The sequence below is a fragment of the Rhinolophus hipposideros genome, assembly GCF_964194185.1.
Source record: "Rhinolophus hipposideros genome assembly, chromosome: 2".
NCBI classification, from domain to species: domain Eukaryota; kingdom Metazoa; phylum Chordata; class Mammalia; order Chiroptera; family Rhinolophidae; genus Rhinolophus; species Rhinolophus hipposideros.
In genome coordinates, this window is record NC_138048.1 from 106,000,275 (window position 1) to 106,018,491 (window position 18,217).

The 18,217-nt window shown below is 47.2% G+C and overlaps 1 protein-coding gene across 6 annotated transcripts in view; it reads left to right on the forward strand.

Annotated features, from left to right (window-relative positions):
- The window catches only part of LOC308489149 (beta-1,3-galactosyltransferase 5-like), a 129,407-nt gene that overhangs the window by 40,190 nt on the left and 71,000 nt on the right, over positions 1–18,217 (forward strand). The window contains exon 2 of one of the 6 annotated variants that reach the window (XM_081029901.1): positions 480–1,498. The exons of 2 other annotated variants lie outside the window; for them this stretch is intronic. In XM_081029901.1, the coding sequence (XP_080886027.1) occupies positions 480–1,415 (936 nt within the window). In that variant the 3' untranslated portion in view covers positions 1,416–1,498. Of the gene's footprint in view, positions 1–479; positions 1,499–1,723; positions 1,905–2,474; positions 2,565–18,217 lie in introns of those variants that run through there. 3 more of the 6 variants (XM_081029900.1, XM_081029895.1, XM_081029899.1) reach the window with 3 other exon arrangements.

Below are 18,217 nucleotides of genomic sequence, written 5' to 3' on the forward strand. Positions count from 1 at the left end.
TGCCTGTGTAAATTAGAAAACTGGTCTTTTTCTTCCTGGGAGTGATAAAATGGTGCTTCATTCCATCAGAAAACAGTGCAGGTGGTCCTTACAATTAGATCTAGAACACGTGGTTTCCGGTCTTGCAAGTTTTCTAGCTGAAAGAAGGGCAGAGCTAGCAGGAGCTCATGAGAGATATAGTCCCATATCCTCCGAGATAAGCAATGTGAGACTCTCCCCGGCGAAGGGCTGGCTAGGCTGGGGGCAGGACCAGTGCCCGTTCCCTGTGGTCCTGATTGTGTCGCGTGGAGTGAATGACACCAGCAACAGTCTGTGCCTCACTGTTGAACCACGGCATCCATCTGTGTGCAGTGAGATTCCAGCGTTTCTGAAACACGAGCCATGAAACGTGGGTCTCCTCCCCCTTCCCAGCCTCCCAGGGTAAAGCTACCATGCCTTCCTGCCCTTAAAGTCTAACCATTTGATTCTGTTCCTTTCAGATGGCCTACGTGAAGATAAGATTGATATATATTTCCTTTTTTGTTCTGGGAGCCCTTTGTTTGTATTTCAGTATGAACAATCTGTCTCTTTTTAAAGAAGAGCCATTTGTTCTCAAGAAAGAAAACGGGAAGTTCCTCCAGCTCCCCGATGTGGACTGCCGGCAGAATCCCCCTTTCCTGGTCGTGCTGGTGACCTCATCCCACACACAGATGCTTGCTCGCCTGGCCATCCGGAACACGTGGGGAAGAGAAAAGGTTGTGAGAGGAAAACGGATAAAAACATTCTTCCTTCTGGGGCTCAGCCCCAGTAAGGACATAGAGAGCGCGGTGGCCCAGGAGGCCCAGCAACATCGCGATATCATCCAGAAGGACTTTGTGGATGTTTATTTCAACCTGACTCTGAAGACCATGATGGGTATAGAGTGGATCCACCACTTCTGTCCTCAGGCGGCTTTCGTGATGAAAACAGACTCCGACATGTTTGTCAATGTCTACTATCTGACCGAACTACTGCTGAAGAAAAACAGGACAACTAGGTTTTTCACCGGCTTCTTAAAGATGAACGAATTTCCAATTAGGTCAAAGTACAATAAGTGGTTTGTCAGCAAATATGAATACCCGTGGGACAAGTACCCACCTTTTTGCTCTGGCACGGGCTATGTTTTTTCCAGTGATGTTGCGAGTCAGGTGTATAATGTTTCTGAAAGCATCCCCTTCATTAAACTAGAAGACGTCTTCATGGGGCTCTGCCTGGCAAAACTGAAAATCAGACTGGAGGAACTCCACTCCAAGCAGACCTTCTTCCCGAACGGGTTGAGCTTTTCTACCTGCCGTTTTAAGAAGATTGTGGCCTGTCATTTTATCAAGCCTCAGGAGATGGTGAGCTACTGGCAGGCTCTGGAAAATTCTGTGGGAGAAGAATGTCCAGCTGAGTGAGACAGGCTCGGGGCACATCTGGACACACTTCAGACAACCCATGGTGATGGTTTTGGAAAGACCTTTGGATGGCATTGCTGAGAATCATTAGGGGTAGGGAGGGAGGGAGAGAGGGAGAGGGATGAAGGATGGTGATGATGACCTCCGGTAGGGATCAGACCTAAACTGGAACGTGAGCTCAGATGAAACCGCTGATGAATTTCCACTTAGTGCCCTCAAGCAATAATCGATTCCATCTCATAAGTACCTCCACTGTGTACTGGGTGTTTGATTTACACCTACGCTTTCTCATTTCAGGGGCTAGCATGATGTGAGGTGGTGGGTGTTCATCCCCATTTACACAGGAGGAAACAGTGGCTCAGCGAGGTACAGGAATCTGTGCCAAGACTCACAGCCAACGAACACTGGAGCGGGGCGGAAAATCCAGGGCTGTCAGAATCCAGCCGATGTCCCTGACTTGGTTCGCCCCTCCCTTGGGAGAGAACAATGGTGAGGAGGCTTGGAGGGCAGGCTTGCTGCTGGCACCCTACAGTCTATTTCAGGAGTTCCCTCCTTCACAGCTCCCAACCCTTGTGCTCTATAGTGCTAAGACGGGGGTGAACACACCGCCCCCCCCCCAGCTCCCTTCATTTCTGTGATGGATCTGGCTGGACACTGAGTCCCCATTAGCAAGCAGCACGACACTCCGCTCATAGCAGAGCCCGTCCCAGAAGCTGTCTGCAGTGGCTGCAGCTCAGCCCCCCGAGAAGCGGCCAGCTCCAGACAAATCGATTTTTATAAGTTTTGCTCGGAAATCACTGCAAAGCCTGGCCCGGCATACAGACTTCTTGGCCACACTGCTGATCTTCCCAAGAGCATGGCGTCTCTTCTGAGCCAGCTGGGGCATCTCGTCTATTTGCTGCAGATGCCCTCGGTCTACTGTAGGTCTCTGAGTTCAAATTGGAGGGCAGTTGGGTGCAAGGTGGGGTCTGTGGAGGATTCTGGGAGCTTTTCTAGAACTCAGGTGGATTGAAGTCAAGTCCTTGAGAGGACTCCCTCGGACATTGAGCGCCGAAGTGAGCCCTGGTCAAGGGAGGTCGGTCCTCCTGTGTCCACTTCCCAAGCTGGACCCAAGCTCAACTTTGAATTTCTTGTGTGGCTAACAGACAAGTGAGTTTTGTGGTGGGGAGTTTAATCTTCAGTTTTCTTCTCCTTGGAGGATTATCTGAGCCTGTTCTGCAGGGTGGTGTGAAAAAGAGGCACTTCTTAGCAAGGGTCTTTGCCCTTCAGCCACTGGCACATTCCTTGCAAGGCCGTCTTGCTCCTGGTCACAGGAGTATGTGGTTCTTATTGTGTACTTTACCTGACTTAATTTTACCAGCACTCAAGGCAGAGGCCTCACATAGCTGTGTGACTTAGAAATGTTGGACTAAGTTCTGACCCGAACTCAGGAAGAGATATTTGCTGCAAAATGGTCATGGTGATGTGAAATTGCAAAACGAGGTCTGCCATCCTATTTTGTGCCGCACTTTTCATGTCTGGGTTGAGCTGCTTCTTTGCAGGTGTGTTTCCTTATCCTGGCTGTCCTGAACATGTTGGGTCATGTTCAGAAAAACCTCCTTCTCAGGTGGGAACATCAGGGACTTTGCGTATTGTTTGAAGCCCAGATTTTTTCGTAGCCATGTCCCTTGGGATGTCCCATAGGATGATCTGCCTCTGATCCAGAAGATAATGGTGGGTTTTGAGGGTGAAGCTGTTGGTCTGGCAGTAGTGCTGGGTCTGTGCTTAGATGTCCACCTTCTCTGATGTGCATGTCCATGTGGCTCCAGGGACAGGTGGATGAGATGTGGCTGAGGCCAGTGAAGCCAGCGGTATCTGCATGAATGGCTCAGGGTCTGGTCTTCTCAGCATCAGCCTGCAGTCCATGGCCACAGGGGCCCAAGAGCACAGGCAAGCCTCCACATACAGCCTCAGTGTCTTCTTAAAGGATTTTCTGTCAAACACATGTTTCCCTCACTCTATTTCTTTATATAGTGAAGAATGTTTTCCTCGAGGGATACCTTATTTCCTGGCTATAGAACTTGGACCTAAGAGCTCATTCAGTTCTGCCTTCATGTAGGAGGAAAATAAAGCTGCAAGAGACCCAGACACTTGCCCAGGACATCACAGCTTGTTGGGGAATGCAGGTTCCAGCTCAGGTTGTTCCGTTACGCCATCTTGCCTTGTTCGTGAGAGTCAGAAACTGGGAAAGTATGAATTCGGAGGCAAAGCCATGCTTTTACATTGGCACCAAATATTGGTTTCAGAATGGGGCTGGAGAGGAGGCAGGCTGGTGGTACGGTGGCTTCGCCTACAGGCACCCAGACAGGAATGCTGGTGATAACAAATGCTGTTTGCCAGGTCCTGAGATAAGGCCTGTACATGTATTACCTCCTTAAATGCTCACAATAGCTCTATTGGGAGGTTACTGCCAGTATCCCTGCTTTATAGATGAGGAAACCGAGGTGGCGAGAGAGGGTGAATCGCTAGGTTGAGGTCACATAACTGAAAGTTGCAGAAATATGTTGTGAGCCACAGCTGTCGAGGGCACTGTGTGTTGGTAACACTCAGACCTGTGGTCCCCCAGGCTGTGAGCTGACCCTCTCTCAGTGTGCACAAGGATTCAGAAGCTCACTGCGTTGGCTGCTCGGGCTGCATCTCCGGGTACTTTCTCAGTGTCCCGCCACCACACATGCCTATCCTTAGCGTCTGAACCCCGATATCCTGCCTTCCACGGGGACTGGAGGAAGGAGTCACTGGGGGGCTCCCGTGGTGCCAGCCTCTCCACTTTTGGACTTGATTCCTAGCTCTTTTTACCTCGTGCAAAGTGAGACACCTGCCCATCTTCACGTTCACCCTTGCTGTCCATTTCCCCCTCTCTACTGGATGGCCCCACAAATACGCCTGCGTGCTGCCATTTCCTATCTAAAAAAACCATCAGCCACCTTCCTTTGATACCTCCTTTCCCTTTTTCTGCACCATTTTTGCACTTCCACCCCTAAGGGGAGTTTTAGGTTTGTCGCCTGAAATTCCTCTCCTCTTCTTTCTGAAATCCCCTCTGCTCAGATTTTGGAGCCCAGGTGGTTGTTATCGAGGTCACTGTTGACCTGCATTGCTGGGTCCACGGTCAGAGCCCAGTCCTCCTCTGGGCTGAGCAGAGCTGGTCTTGCTGCTTCCTGGCCCAGCTCTCGTCTCTGGCTTTGCTGGTCATGCCTTTCCTGTCTCCTTTGCTGTCCGTGTCTTTGCTCTCACTTCTAATGTGGGAGTGCTTCAGGCCCAGCCTCAGCCCCCCTTTCTTCCCTGGCTCCATTCTGTGCTCTGGGGGGTCTCATCCCACCTCAGGGTTTTCAATGTCCCCGCATCGTGTTGATAGTGCCCTGTAAATCAGCCGCTCCGAACTCGCTCTTGCTTTTCTGTCTTGCACATTCCACTGCCTACCTGACGTTGCATAATGAGCAAATCCAAAACTGAACTTCTGATGGCCCCTTCCTCACTCCTCATCCGCTTGACCTGCAGCCTTCACGACCTCAGGTGACGGACACTCCACCCTTGCGGCCACCCTGACTCCTCCCTCAGCCGAGGCATCCACAGACTCTGTTGGCTGTCCTTTCAAATTATACCCAAGAACTGACCACTTCCCACCATGTCCATTGCTGCCACTGCGCTCAGGCTCCTGTCACCTGTCACCTGTGTTGCTGCAGTAGCTTCTACCTGGCCTCTTGGCTTCCATCACTGCATCTCTTTGGTCTGTTCCCCAAACAGCACCCAGAGTGCTCTTTGAAAACATGAATCATAGCATCTCACTTCTCTGTTCAAAACTTTGAACAGAGTGGCTTTTTGTCTTCGTGTAAGAGCCACACCTTCAGTATCACTGTCTGCCTCTGCTGCTCTGGACCTCACCCCTTCTCCCCTTGCTCACTTGGCCTCCCTGAACAGTGACACTCTTCCAGCTGCACCGGCCTCCATGCTCTTCCTAGAACATCCCAGGCACGCTCTACCCCCCTCAGGGCCTTTGCACTGGCTGTTCCCTCTGCCAGGATCACCCTTCCCACAGATACGCTCATGGCCCATTCCTTTGCCTCCTTCAAGTCTTTGGCCAGTTTATTGCCTTTTTAATGAGACCTGCCTTAACCCTTTCATAGGAAATTGCAACTCATGGTGCCACCCACCTCCCCTTACCTTGTTATGCTTTTCCCATTGTCTAACAAAGTGTAGAATGTCTAGCATTAATCTACTGTGTTTGTTGTTTACATTTGATTCTACTTGAACAGCAGCCTTCTGCAGGAATGGATCTGTGTTTTCTTCACTGATGCTCTCACACTCCTAGCACACTTCCTGCCACATAGTAGGTACTCAGTAAATATCTGCCGAATGGGACTGCAATGACCTTTATAGAAGGTGGTTGTAGAGGGGAATAGGTGAACATCATGTGAAAGGGGAAGGAGTTCTAAAGCATAGCTTTCACTATGGTTCCAGATGAACCAGTAAATGGGAAAACGGGTATGTTTTTACTGAAAACTGTGACCTGAAAACCTGGAAGTGCTATACAGAAGTGTTTCTTGACCTCATCCCCCCCCCCCCCATTTTCTATAATGGTAAACATCACACACTGAGAAGCAGATAAAATCCTGTAATGCCCTCCACGCCTTTTCCCAGCCTCCCACACAGCCCATCTGTTCTCATCTACAACCTCCTGTTTTGATGATTATAGAAAGGAGCCTCTTTCCCTCAACTGTATCCAACTTTTAGTCTTAGGAGAATGACAACCACAAACCAAGTTGTCAGGAAATATATGTGGGATCATGAAAGTGACTTTTCAGTCCAATTGTCTTCTGTATATGAATAACTACATACGTATGCATTCTTGGGACATCAAAAACCACACTATGCCAACATTCGAGGTTATTTTTCCAAACCAGAACCACGAAGCAATGTCAGCTCTCTTGAGCTGTGCGAGTGAATTCTGGATTTGGGATTTGGTGTCCTGGCACCTGACCAGTCCACGCATGAAGCATGTAGATGGTCCTCAGTTACCCAGGAAGGGTGTCACTTTCTGAGTCCGCTCTGACCCCACTGAAGGGATTCATTGCTGAAGGCCTGGCCTGGGTTAGGAGACGGTTTCTCTGATAAACAAGCCTGCTGTATAGATTTCAAGGACTGTGGTTAATAATAGAAGACTGAAGTTTAATTGAATACGTTCTACTTGAACTAAAACTATTTGTACACTATAGAAGGGAATGAACCACTTTAACATGACAGCAAACAGAAATTGCAGGGCATTTCATTTTATAAAGTGCAGTTCCTGCCTTTTATTTAATTACTGAACACCGTCCCTTCGCTACCCAGTCTCACAGACATCTAAGATGAATTACATCTTAGATGGGTGGAAATCCTAATATCACAGCTACTTCTCGTAGATGGTACTTTTGTCTGCAGGTCTAATGAAATTCTAACATTCCTGCCCTCCTTTCATGCATCACAGTCGTTTCATTCTTAGAAATCTTTACGTACCCTTTCATGTCTCCCACACATTGTATTTTCTTGACACTCTCTATTCATGTTGCATGAAAATTCAGGCGGTTTTACTTCCTCTTATGCTCTGAGTTTAACCACCTTGTCCTCACGTTCTCACTTGGAACACGGTGCCTGGAAACCCTACGATTATCTTGCTCTTTTTTTTTTTTTTTGCTGCTGTCAAAGCATGAATGGCCTGGGGATCACGTTCCTTATTTGTACACATGATGACAACTGCAAGAAAATGTGAAACAGTTTCAAGTGAAAGTAGAATTTAAAGAGGCTGCAGAGACCTGGTCTGTTTAGTTAGGTATAAAAACCAAGATTTTGAGAATTTGTGCTTTATCTCAGCTCTCAGATTTCCTAACCCTCAACCTGACACTGTGCCATACTGTTTTGATTTTTTAAAAAATTAAATGTACTTAATTCTTACTTGTCTGAAAGCCACATAGCACTTGTATAAAAAGAAAGGACAGAAAAATCCAAACCAACAAAAACTCGCACATCTCTTCTCCTTGAGCTTTGTACATCAATTCAGCAGCCTGGTTAACTTCTCCGGGACACTCCGAAGGTACATGGAAAGCAGGATATCTAAAACCACCTCCACATCACCCTCCCCCAAGCCCGGTCTTCCCCAGTGCTTCCGGTCTCAGGAAATGTTGTCACTCTCCACCTGCCCATCCATTTCTGTAGGCCAGAAATCATCCTGCAGTTTTCCTCTCCCTCATGGCCCTGCCATGCCTGATGGTTGCCAGTGCCTGTGATTTGGCCTCTTCTCTCCATGTCTGCCATTGTAATCTCAGTCCAGGTCACCATCTTGGTTCAACTGGACTCAGGCCATGTCCTCTTAATTAGTTTCACGGATCTGAACATACTGCCTCTCAACCTGTTCTCTACTTTACATCCAGCGTCTCCCCCCCCCCCCAAAAAAAAGCAGATCTGATTAAGAAAATCAGAGATACAAGGAAGCTGAGTGATTGCCCCTGGGCACCCTGTCCTGTCCATGAGCTGTGGGCAGTTCCAGAGGTCAGATTGTTGACCCCAATTCCTGCTGGGCACCCCAGCACTGCTCTAGTCCCCAGAGGCTAACAGAAGTACTAAAATGGACTTTTAACATGAAATGAATTATTTTCACGTGAGTTCTTTGATCCTCTTGCATGTGGTTGGGCTGCCTGCATTTGAATTTTACCTCCCTCCCTCACTCCCATAAGCAAGTTACCGATCTTCTTTGACCTCAGTTTTCTTATCTGAAAAATGGGACCACAGTAGTTCCCACCTCACGGGGTTACTGGGTGCGTGTAGATCACTCAGTAACTGGGTGCTGTGATGATGACCATTGTGTAGGCTGTGAGTTTTGTCACATACTGTGATGGCTTGTGTTTAGTGATCTGTGTGTGAATCAAGAAATCTCTGGGCTGAAATCTCTTAAAGACTTTGTTTCAGTTCTTGAATCAGTTCAGTTCCTTTCTCTCCTTTGAATCTTCCTCAGAAGTCTTGGAGAAGTTCTTATACCTGTGGTGTTCTTCAGAATTGCAGACCACAGTGTTCTACACTTGGTTAATGCAGAATGTATGAAAATCTGAACTGGTAAAAACAAATGGAGCTGGAATGTGCCTTAGAGATCATCTTCAGTTTGAAAAGCAGCCTCCTTTTTACAGATGAGAAAACCAAGGCTCAGGAAAATGGAGTGACTTTGATAAGTCCTTCAGTTTGCAGCATCTCCAGGGTTAGAAATCTGCCTCAGAAAGCTCACATCAGTACTTTGTTCTTTTATTTGTTCATTCATTGGGCAGATATGCTCAATGCTTTTTATGAGCTGTCAGGAATGAGGGTCAAGCTGAGATTCTTGGCAAAGAGAGCTTTAGCTGGGCAAATATGTAATCTCACAAAGATGACTAGGGCATTTGTCCTCTTGGCAATGGAAGGAAGAAGAGTTTATTCAGTGCCTTCTCTGTGGACACACATCATAAATCATTTGCACACTTTCTTGCTCATTGAATCTTCATGACAGCCATTTGAGGCAGTGATTCTTACTGTAATCAGCCCCATAGTTTTGAGTTGAGGAGGCTGAGGTTCAGAGTGACTCAGTGACTTGCCCCGGGGGCTCAGACATGGCAGAGACCCAGCCCCTTAGCCTTCAATATCTTGCCCTTCCCTAGGGCAAGTTTGGTGAGTCCTCCCACGGTGCCCAAAGATGGGCAAAGCACCTCGAGTCTTCCACAGGAAGCTCAGGGCTAACCCAGCCCAAGGAGTCTGCCATGTTGTCCCTTTTCCTATGTGTTGCCACTTCTTTTCTGTGTTGACACACATCTCCAGCTGCTCCTTCCTGGTCTTTTCTGACCTGGGACTCAGCCCTTTGTCATCTGCAGCATTCCCAGGAACGTCCTGTGTAGCTGAGTCCTCCAACCTGTCCTGTCCCTGTCAGCCCCATTTTGAGGTCACTCATATTTCCTTCTGATGTCTCAACCGAGTGTCTGGCTTCAGAACAGGAACCCCTCCAGTCCAATCCAGCCCACTTTCCACTGCTCTCTCCCTATAGCCCTTGCAAAACAGGCCATCTCTCAAAAGAGTGTGGGTTCAACACTAGACATGTGGCTTCTATCAGTGTGTGTGAGTGTGGAGTGTGTGTCATGTGTGGTGTATATATGTGGTGTGTGTGTGTGTATATGTGTGTGTTCCAAGGTTCTGACTAGAGGCACTATACTCAGGGGCAGCTGGTTTCTGAAAGTTTTCTGCTCTACCCAAGAGCCTGTGACGGGAAGTAAGAAGAGCAAGGCCACGTTTGCTTACATAGGATGTAAAAGAACAGGTGCCCCCAGGGCTCTCCTCAGCCATTGGGGAGACAGCATGGAGCTTGAAAGATCTCATTTATTCTCACTTTTGCACAGTCGCACACTTATTACACAGCAGGTATGTGACACATGCCACCTGTGGTGTGGAGGAAACACGGGCTGCAGCGATGGGCAGCAGTCACATTATTCAGAGATTTTCCCGAATGCCAACTTCCAGACAGAATAAGACAAGAGTGAAATAAAGTGGAAGGTATCAAATAGCCTATTGAATACGGCTGTGTTTCTTCCAAGCAAGAGCTGTGCGGGCACTGCTGTTTAGTCATCTGCACACTTAGCCTTGGTCCACAGGCTGAAAGGAGTCAGGCCGGGCCTGGGTGATTCTCATGGATTCCCCACACGACGATTCTCCAGACTGTGATAGATGGCATGGTTCACAAGTCTGAGTTAAGATAACAGCTGCTGTGCCTCTTCCTTTGAAAAACGGGTTAGAAGATACATATCTTTTCTCTCTGTCTCCTGTTTGGAAGTATTTGTTTTCTCATGATTTTTTGCAAAGAATTAATTTTCAGCACTTGTCACATCAGGACTGACATCTTAGCAATTTCCCAGGAGATTGTGAACTTCTGTCAGGCTTCCTGTTTTCTCTTTTTGGATCTCTGGTGGGGTGCGTGGTGGAGAGGAGATCCTTGATAATTATCTATTGGGATTCAAGGTGATTTCCCCAAATAGGTTTTCAGGCAGAAGCATGGGCTGGAGTCAATGTAGTGAACTCTGAGTTCCCTTCAAACATGAATTCTGAACCTCTTTTATAGATTGTTATTGCCACTATTTTTGTTTCTGTTTAGTTCCACGTGATTCAAAAATCTGTATGTGAACAGCAGGAAAATTTATCATGGGCTGAGACGTATTTGAAATAAACTCTCAGTTATGTCTGTGGGAGAGGAAACATGCTTACATTCTCTGTTGGAATATAGATGGAAGGATTTGAAGCTTGTGGCCCCTGGACACTTAGAAGCATGAATTCTTCTCTATTTTCCTGCTTTTCAAATATGACTACCAGGAAGGGGCTCCTGCTCTCAGATTGGCCCTGGAAATGAGTGGTGAAGCCGCCCGTCCCGTGTGGGGCAGAGAGCCGTGAAGGGCTGGATGGGCACAGAGGTGAGGAAGCAAGAATGCGTTCTCGGGTCGGCCGACTGGAGTACTGACAAACAAATTAGTTTTTAATGAAAAAAAAAAAAAAACCCAGTTTCTTCCTTATTAGATATAATCAACCTTAAATATGTAAGTGGAAAAATGAATTCCATAGCCAAATGTACTTTTTGGTGTCACATTGTTTTGCAATGTCTGTTTGTTCTACTACTTCCGTTCTTTGGTTGAAGAAATTGGGTCCTGATGCGTACAGAGCTAGGGAGCCAGTGTGGCTGTTCCGCAGCCTGGCCCGTTGCTCTCGCCACACACATACTCCGGGGAAGTCAGTGCAAGGCCAGTGGTCTCAAGTATCCAGTCTTTTAGTCCCTAGAGATAAACTAAAGAGGTGATGACACCCTTAGTTAAAGTCTGCTTTGGGAAATATCCGATGAGGGCGAATTGTCTTATTTTATACCTGGTCAAGTAAGACATCAAGAAAAATCCAGCATGACTGGAAATTATTTAATGCCAATGGAGGAGACTTTGTGGTCAAATTTTGTTTTTCCTAAAAGACAAGAAATAAAAGTAAATGTATATGTTACCGATTGGTATTTGAAAATGTATTTTAGTGGGATCTGCTAGACTCTTATCATATTGTGAGAGTGGGCATATATATTATGATTTATTAATAATGGTACATGATCTAATAACAATTAAATTATTAAAATAGCATAACGCACTTACGTCAGTTCTAAACTGTAGATAGACATGATAAACTTGGGCTCTTCCTGAAAATTGGGCAATGTATGGTATAAACTGGACAATCTTTTATTCTATATGATTTCTATATTTTGTGCTTGGGAAAATATTTTTAAAATTTGACTTTGATTTTATATGTTTAGAAAACTATGCTGAACAACCTTGACAAGCTGACTTTGTAAGAGATGGTGATTTCTTGTTTCACTTGGATTTTGGAAACAAAGACATGGGGCCCTAACTCTTGGGGGGGTCTTTAGTGGGGCAGGGTCTCGGTGAGTGGAGAGGGCCGAGGTATCCTGTCGGAAATTATATGCCCAGAGCATTTTCTTTCTCTCAGGTATATTTATAATTTTTAAAAGCTGTCATTTAAGTTTAAGAAACCAAGCCTTGTGGATTGATATGGTTTGGAATCTCCATGCTGATTTATCTGTGAGGTGTAGAATGGATCCTTGATCTTTCAAAGTGTCACTTAAATGGAAATAAAGTGATTGAAACCGATGTGTTTTCTTTGATGTTAGCGTGTATTTGCCGTAATTCTTGTGATACTGCAGACCTGGAAATCGCTGTCCACCTACGCTCTTTGCAGGCTGAATCCCCAGCCTGTCTCAGAAATAAAAGAGAAGTTGGAGGAGAGAGGTAGGGGGTGCAGGGATGTGTGTCAGGGGAAGGGGGTGTGGGATGCCCGGAGATGCGCGGAGAGTGGAATGTCTTCTGAGGATGAAAGGCCTGCTCTTCCCCACCCTCCAGCCAGGCCTTGTCCTCCCTCCATGGTCCCCTCAATGACCATCCTGCCCACCTGTCGTTCTGCTTCTCCTCACAGACTCCACTCCCATCACTCTCTCCTCCCACCCTATCTGTAGTTCCAGTTGCTCCCTCCCTTTTAGAACATTCTCACAGCACACAAACATGCTCTCTCACTTCCCACTGAGAGACAACTTTCTAGACTTCCTTCCTTTGCCACTACTTCCCTCTTTCTCTTTTTCTTCCTTTAATACTAAAACTTCTCCAAAGAACAGCCTTCTCATTGCCACTCCTCCTCAGCTCCCATTTTCTCCTCACCTCGTCCCTGCACAGTAATCATTCTGGTGGAATCTCTAGTGCTCTCCGTCTGGCTGGCAGCTGCATCTTGTTGGAGCCCTAGTGCCATCTGATATCCCAGAGCCTAGCCTCCTCCCTAAGACTCCTGTCCCCTGGCTTCTGGGACACCACCTCCTGCTGTATTTCCTCTCACCTCACCTCCTGGTTTCCTTTGCTGGCCCCCCCACCCCACCCCTTTCTAATCCTGCCAGCCAGCATTCTGGAGCACTCCAGGGCTAAGAGCTCAGACTGCTCTTCCTCTCATTGATACTTGCTCTAAGTCAAATTACGTTTCCATGTGTCTTAGTCAATTTGGGCTGCCATACAGAATACCACAGGCTGAGTGATTTAACAGAAATGTATTTGTTCTCAGCTCTGGAAGCTGGAAATCCAAGATCAAGGTGTCAGCCAGGCTGGTTCCGTCTGAGGCCATTCTCCTTGCCTTGTAGATGATCATCTTTTCCTATGTCTTCATGTGGCCGTCCCTCCGTGTGTCTGTCTGAGTTCTAATCTCTTCTGATAAGGACACCAGTCAGATTGGAGTAGGGCTCATCCCAGTGACCTCATTTGACCTTACCTCCAAATACAGTCACATTCTGAGGCCTTCAGATAAATAACAATTTGAACAAGCCAAATGCAAACCTAGTACAATCGATATCACCTCTTTCTAGCCCTCAACTTCTGCCAGTTTTAGTTGCCATTTATCCAAATTCCAGTCTTACCTGTCCTGCCAAAAAATGATAAAGTTGCCTATTTTACTACAAGCCCCCTATTTTCCTACAATCCTCTACATTAGGTGAGCCATTTTTGTAGGTAGAAAGTGAACAATATAATCTCAGCAATTTTATATGGTTCTAGCTAATACTTATCTATTGGTTTATACAATTACACATATTACCTCACTTAACTCTTCCCAGCAATTACTGAGTAGGGCCACTGTCCCCCCAAAGTCTTCAGGACTGTAATGCTGTTCAAGCAAACATAGAATAAACAGAAACTTCTGTCATCTGAGGGTTGGGAGTGGCCACAGATGCCTGGTGAGAAGCATGTTTGATCATAGTCCATAAACATGGGCGGGATGCCTGGACATGCTGACTAAAGTCTCCCAGAACTCTAAAAGAGTTATGGGTGCGTTACCGCTGTGATTTCCTACCTAAGTGACCCTTTCTATATCCACCTTATAGTTCTGCTTCCCAGGACAGTACACCTGCATGAACTTAATGAAATAATGTAGATACACCAATTTCTAAATGCTTATCAGCTGTTCAATTAAGCTAGTCAGGACTAGTGGACTCATGGGCAGAAAAAGTAGACAGCTACTTAAGAAGTATGTGTTAATAGGTGTGTGGAAGAGAGGTTCTTCTCCCAAAGATGAACACACTATTCTCTGTCATTTCACCATTACAGCTTTATTCCTTTTGTTTGCAGACCTTTGCCTAATAATCTCTTGGTGGACGCTGGGCAGCATTTTGTCCTTAGGACAAAGTAGCCCATCTTTAACCCAGGAGGTTCTAAATATACTGTATTAATCACTGTCTATACCCCTCAAGGCCATAGAGCCACAGGAATGGGCCACAACTCAGGCATGGCCAACCACAGCTCTTCCATCAGCAACACAATTGACCAAGGCATGGGCATGTGACACAAATCAACCAATCAGAGAGCTTCATAGGGATTGACCCTGCTCTTTCTGCAGGCTGTCACTGCAGAGTCCATGGTCTCTGTCACAGGGAGAGGACCTGATACAGTGGAACACAACAAGGTTATCTGCAAGCAAAAGCAGGGGAGAGACTGACTGCCAGGGAGTCCTGGGGGTCCTCTTTACTTACAGACTAGCTCCCCCTCCAATCCTGTAGGGTCCCCAGGAACCTGGTCAGCCAGGTGCGCCAACAAATTGCCCCTTGGATTAAAACTATTTGGAGAAAGTTTCTCTCATTAAAAGCATCTGTGGGGACAGAGCCCCAGAAAGCAGCTTCCAGGCTCAGCCTCACATAGAAAGGTGCTGGCTCGGGTAGTAAATGGCCATCAACTGTGATCAGATGGCCATCAGCTGTGGCTAGTTGGCCGTCAGCTGTAACCCGTAAGCCATTGGCCACTAATATAACTGCTGTGGCTACACTAGCAAAAAAATGGGGGCTAGCAAGAAGGTGGTGGCTGGCAAGCGCGGACTGCAGTTAGCACGGTGGATTGTGAGAGGCGGATGCCGCCAGCGAGAATGTAGTGGTGTAACTCCCCTATCTATGGCTCCGTGGGTGTTCCTTTTTGGCCTCACCATGTCCTGCGTTCTTATGTGGGGAGTGGGAGATGAGACCCCGCAGGCCGCCCCGCACGACAAATGGCACAGTGAGCAATGGCGCACGACAGCATCCGAACTCAGGCAACTCTTTTTTTTCGTCTCCTTAGACGAAGACAGAGATGAATGTAAGCCTGATTGCTAAGTGCCTGTCATGCCACCTGTGGAGCACCTCCAGCACCCAGGATTTCACATCCATTCTAAGACACTGGATGCAGGAAGGAATGTCGCTGATCTTTTTCCTTTGCCCTCTCCCTTTTCAGAGTTCCACACAGCAGTGCCACTGCCTTTCAACCCTGGTCATTGGAAACCCAGGCCCACCCTCCAGCTCATAAAATCCAGCATGTTCTGGCGTGGCTCTCACAAATGAGCTTATTCATTTGTGCAGAAAAATGGCTTCCTGTGTGAGAGGCACTGCTTTAAATGCCAAGTTTATGGAGGAGAGAGACAATAGAGGTTTACACGTATACTATGGTGTCTAGTAGAGATGAGAGATATAAAAAAAAAAATAGAGCAAAGGAATGAAGTGACAGGAGGGAGCTATTATGGGCTGAATGGCATCTCCCCCTCAATCCCCGAGGCCTGCAAAGTTTCTGTTGAGAAATCAGCTGACAATTTTATGAGGGCTGTCTTATAAGTTACTAGTTGCCTTTCTCTTGCTGCTTTTAGGATTCTCTCTTTGTCTTTAACCTTTCTCATTTTAATTATATGTCTTGGTGTGGACCTGTTTGGGTTCACCTTGTTTGGGAGTGTCTGTGCTCCCTGGACTTGTATGTCTATTTTCTTTTCCAGGTTAGGAAAGTTTTCTATCATTAGTTCTTCAAATGGGTTCTGAATCCCTTGCTTTCTCCTCCTTCTGGTTACTCCTATGATGCAAATGTTGTTACACTTGATGCTGTCCCAGAGTTCTCTTAAATAAACTATTTTCATTTTTTAAAATTCTTTTTTTCTTTTGCTGTTCTGATTGGGTGTTTTCTTCTACTTTATCTTCCAAATAGCAGATTCAATCCTCTGCTTCATCTAGTCTGCTGGTGATTCTTTGTAGTACATTCTTCATTTCAGTTATTGTATTTTTCACTTCTGACTGGTTCTTTTTTATGGCTTCTATGTCCTTTTTTATGCTTGCTATCTCTCTATTGAAGTTCTCACTAAGTTCCTTGAGCCTCCTAATAACCGTTGTTTTGAACTCTGTCTCAGGTAGGTTGCTTGCCTTTGTTTCATTTAGTTCTTTTTCTGGAGTTTTCTTCTGTTCATTTTTTGGGATCTATTTCTTTGTTTCCTCCTTTTGGCTGCCTCTATATTTGTTTCTATGTATTAGGTAGATCTGCTATGTCTTCTAATCTTGGCCAGGTGGCCTTATGTAGTAGGTGCCCGGTGGGGCGCAGTGACATGGTCTCCCTGGTCACTGCAGTGGGTGCTCCAGGAGTGTCCCTTGTATGGGGTGTCTGTGCCCTCATGTTATGTTTGAGCCTTGGTTGCTATGGGCACATCAGTGCATGGGATTGGCCCTCAGGCTGACTGGCTGTGGGGTTTGGTCACATCCACAGCTTATGGGCTGCTGTGTGGAGGGCTCGCCACATGGAGCAGGATCCCCCCCGGTGGGCTGTGGTGCCTGTTGAGACCTCCCATTGTGTGTGCCACTCGTGAGGCTAATTGGGTGGTGCTCTGCTGTGGTCTGAAGCCAACGTCCAAGTATAATGGTTCTGGCGCCTCTTGGGAGGGGTTCTGTTGCAGGTCCAGGTTACCCATTACCTGTGACTGGTTGGGAACTACCTGGTAGGAGCTACGAAGTGATCCACAGTTGGTCACTGCCTCTGCTGGACCTGGAGGCATGTGGGAGAGGCCACGCTGTGAACCGAGGATGGTGGCCACCAGTACTGGGCCTGAGGTAGCTCCACAAAATGAATTCCAGGACACACCGAGGACTGCGGCTGCCTGTTGCAGGTTGCCGGCTCTGGTAAGGTTCAGCCTCTGATAAAGCCTCCTGCAGTAGAGTTGGGTGGGGCAGGATCCCACCTGAGTCATCAGGGTGGAGCCGCAGCTCTCACCAGGACAATCAGATTCAGATTTGACCGTAATCTGGGGGCGGGCTCAACATTGGAAAGATGGCGTCTGCCTGCCAGCTGCATGGTATGAGAACCCCACTCAGGGAAAAGGGTGACTATCTTCCAACCCTCACCTGAAATGACATACCTCAGTCTGTCCCCTGCATATCTCCAACGCCCCCTGCATCACCATCCCTCCGCTGGAGCCCAAGGTGAGTGCCTGCAAGTGAATCTGTGTGCAGGCCTTTTAAGGGGATGTCTGGGTTTCCCGCAGCCTTCCATCCCACCCAGATGGTCAGAATCCCCACTGTTTTTCACAGCCAGATGTTTTGGGGGCTCCGCTTCCCCACTTTAATACTCTGGGCTGGAGAGTCTGGTGTGAGGCTGGGTTTCCTTGCTCCTCTGGGGGGAAAATCTGTGACCAAGATATCTTCCCATTTTCACCCACCACATGGAGGTTTGGGGCTGGCCGTTTTTGCGTCTCCACCCCTCCTACCAGTCTCAATGCGGCTTCTTTACATCCTTAGTTATGAAACTTCTGTTCAGCCACACTTCAGATGGTTCTCCAGGTTGATGGTTCTATAATTTAGTTGTAATTTTAATGTGTTCATCGAATGAGGCGAGCACAGCATGTATCTGCTTTGCCATCTTAGGAATCTGCCTCCATTCTCTCCCCCGCTCGTCTTTACATGTGTAATCTTCACTATGTTCTCAGCAACCAGTAGACAAGGTGCTAACTGGAGTCCATTCAGTTCCCAGATGAGAACCGAGAGGGTTAAGCCGAGTTGAGGGCACTTAGGAGACAGATGTAGGTCCTGAACACAGGCTTAGTTGCAAACCTAAATAAAGCGCAGGTGAGCAGGTGCTTCCCACAGCACGTCTCCTTTCTCTGGGTGGGGGGTGGTGGCTGGACCCTTTCTCTAAAGGTATGTTGTACTTTGGTTTTAGCTGTCAAGCAAGGAAGCAGAACCAAGATGGGAGAAGGGTTGCACTGGAGAAAATGAGACTGGGAGGAATGGGTAAGAGGCGTTTGGAAAGGCAGACCTGGAGGATTTAGAGAAGGAAGGTATCATCAGCCATCACTCTGAGAAGCCAATAGATCCATTTGTAGTGGCAGCTGGGGGAGGAGGCAGCTTTTACTTAGTAGAGCTGAGTGGCTGCAGAGACTGTGTAGAC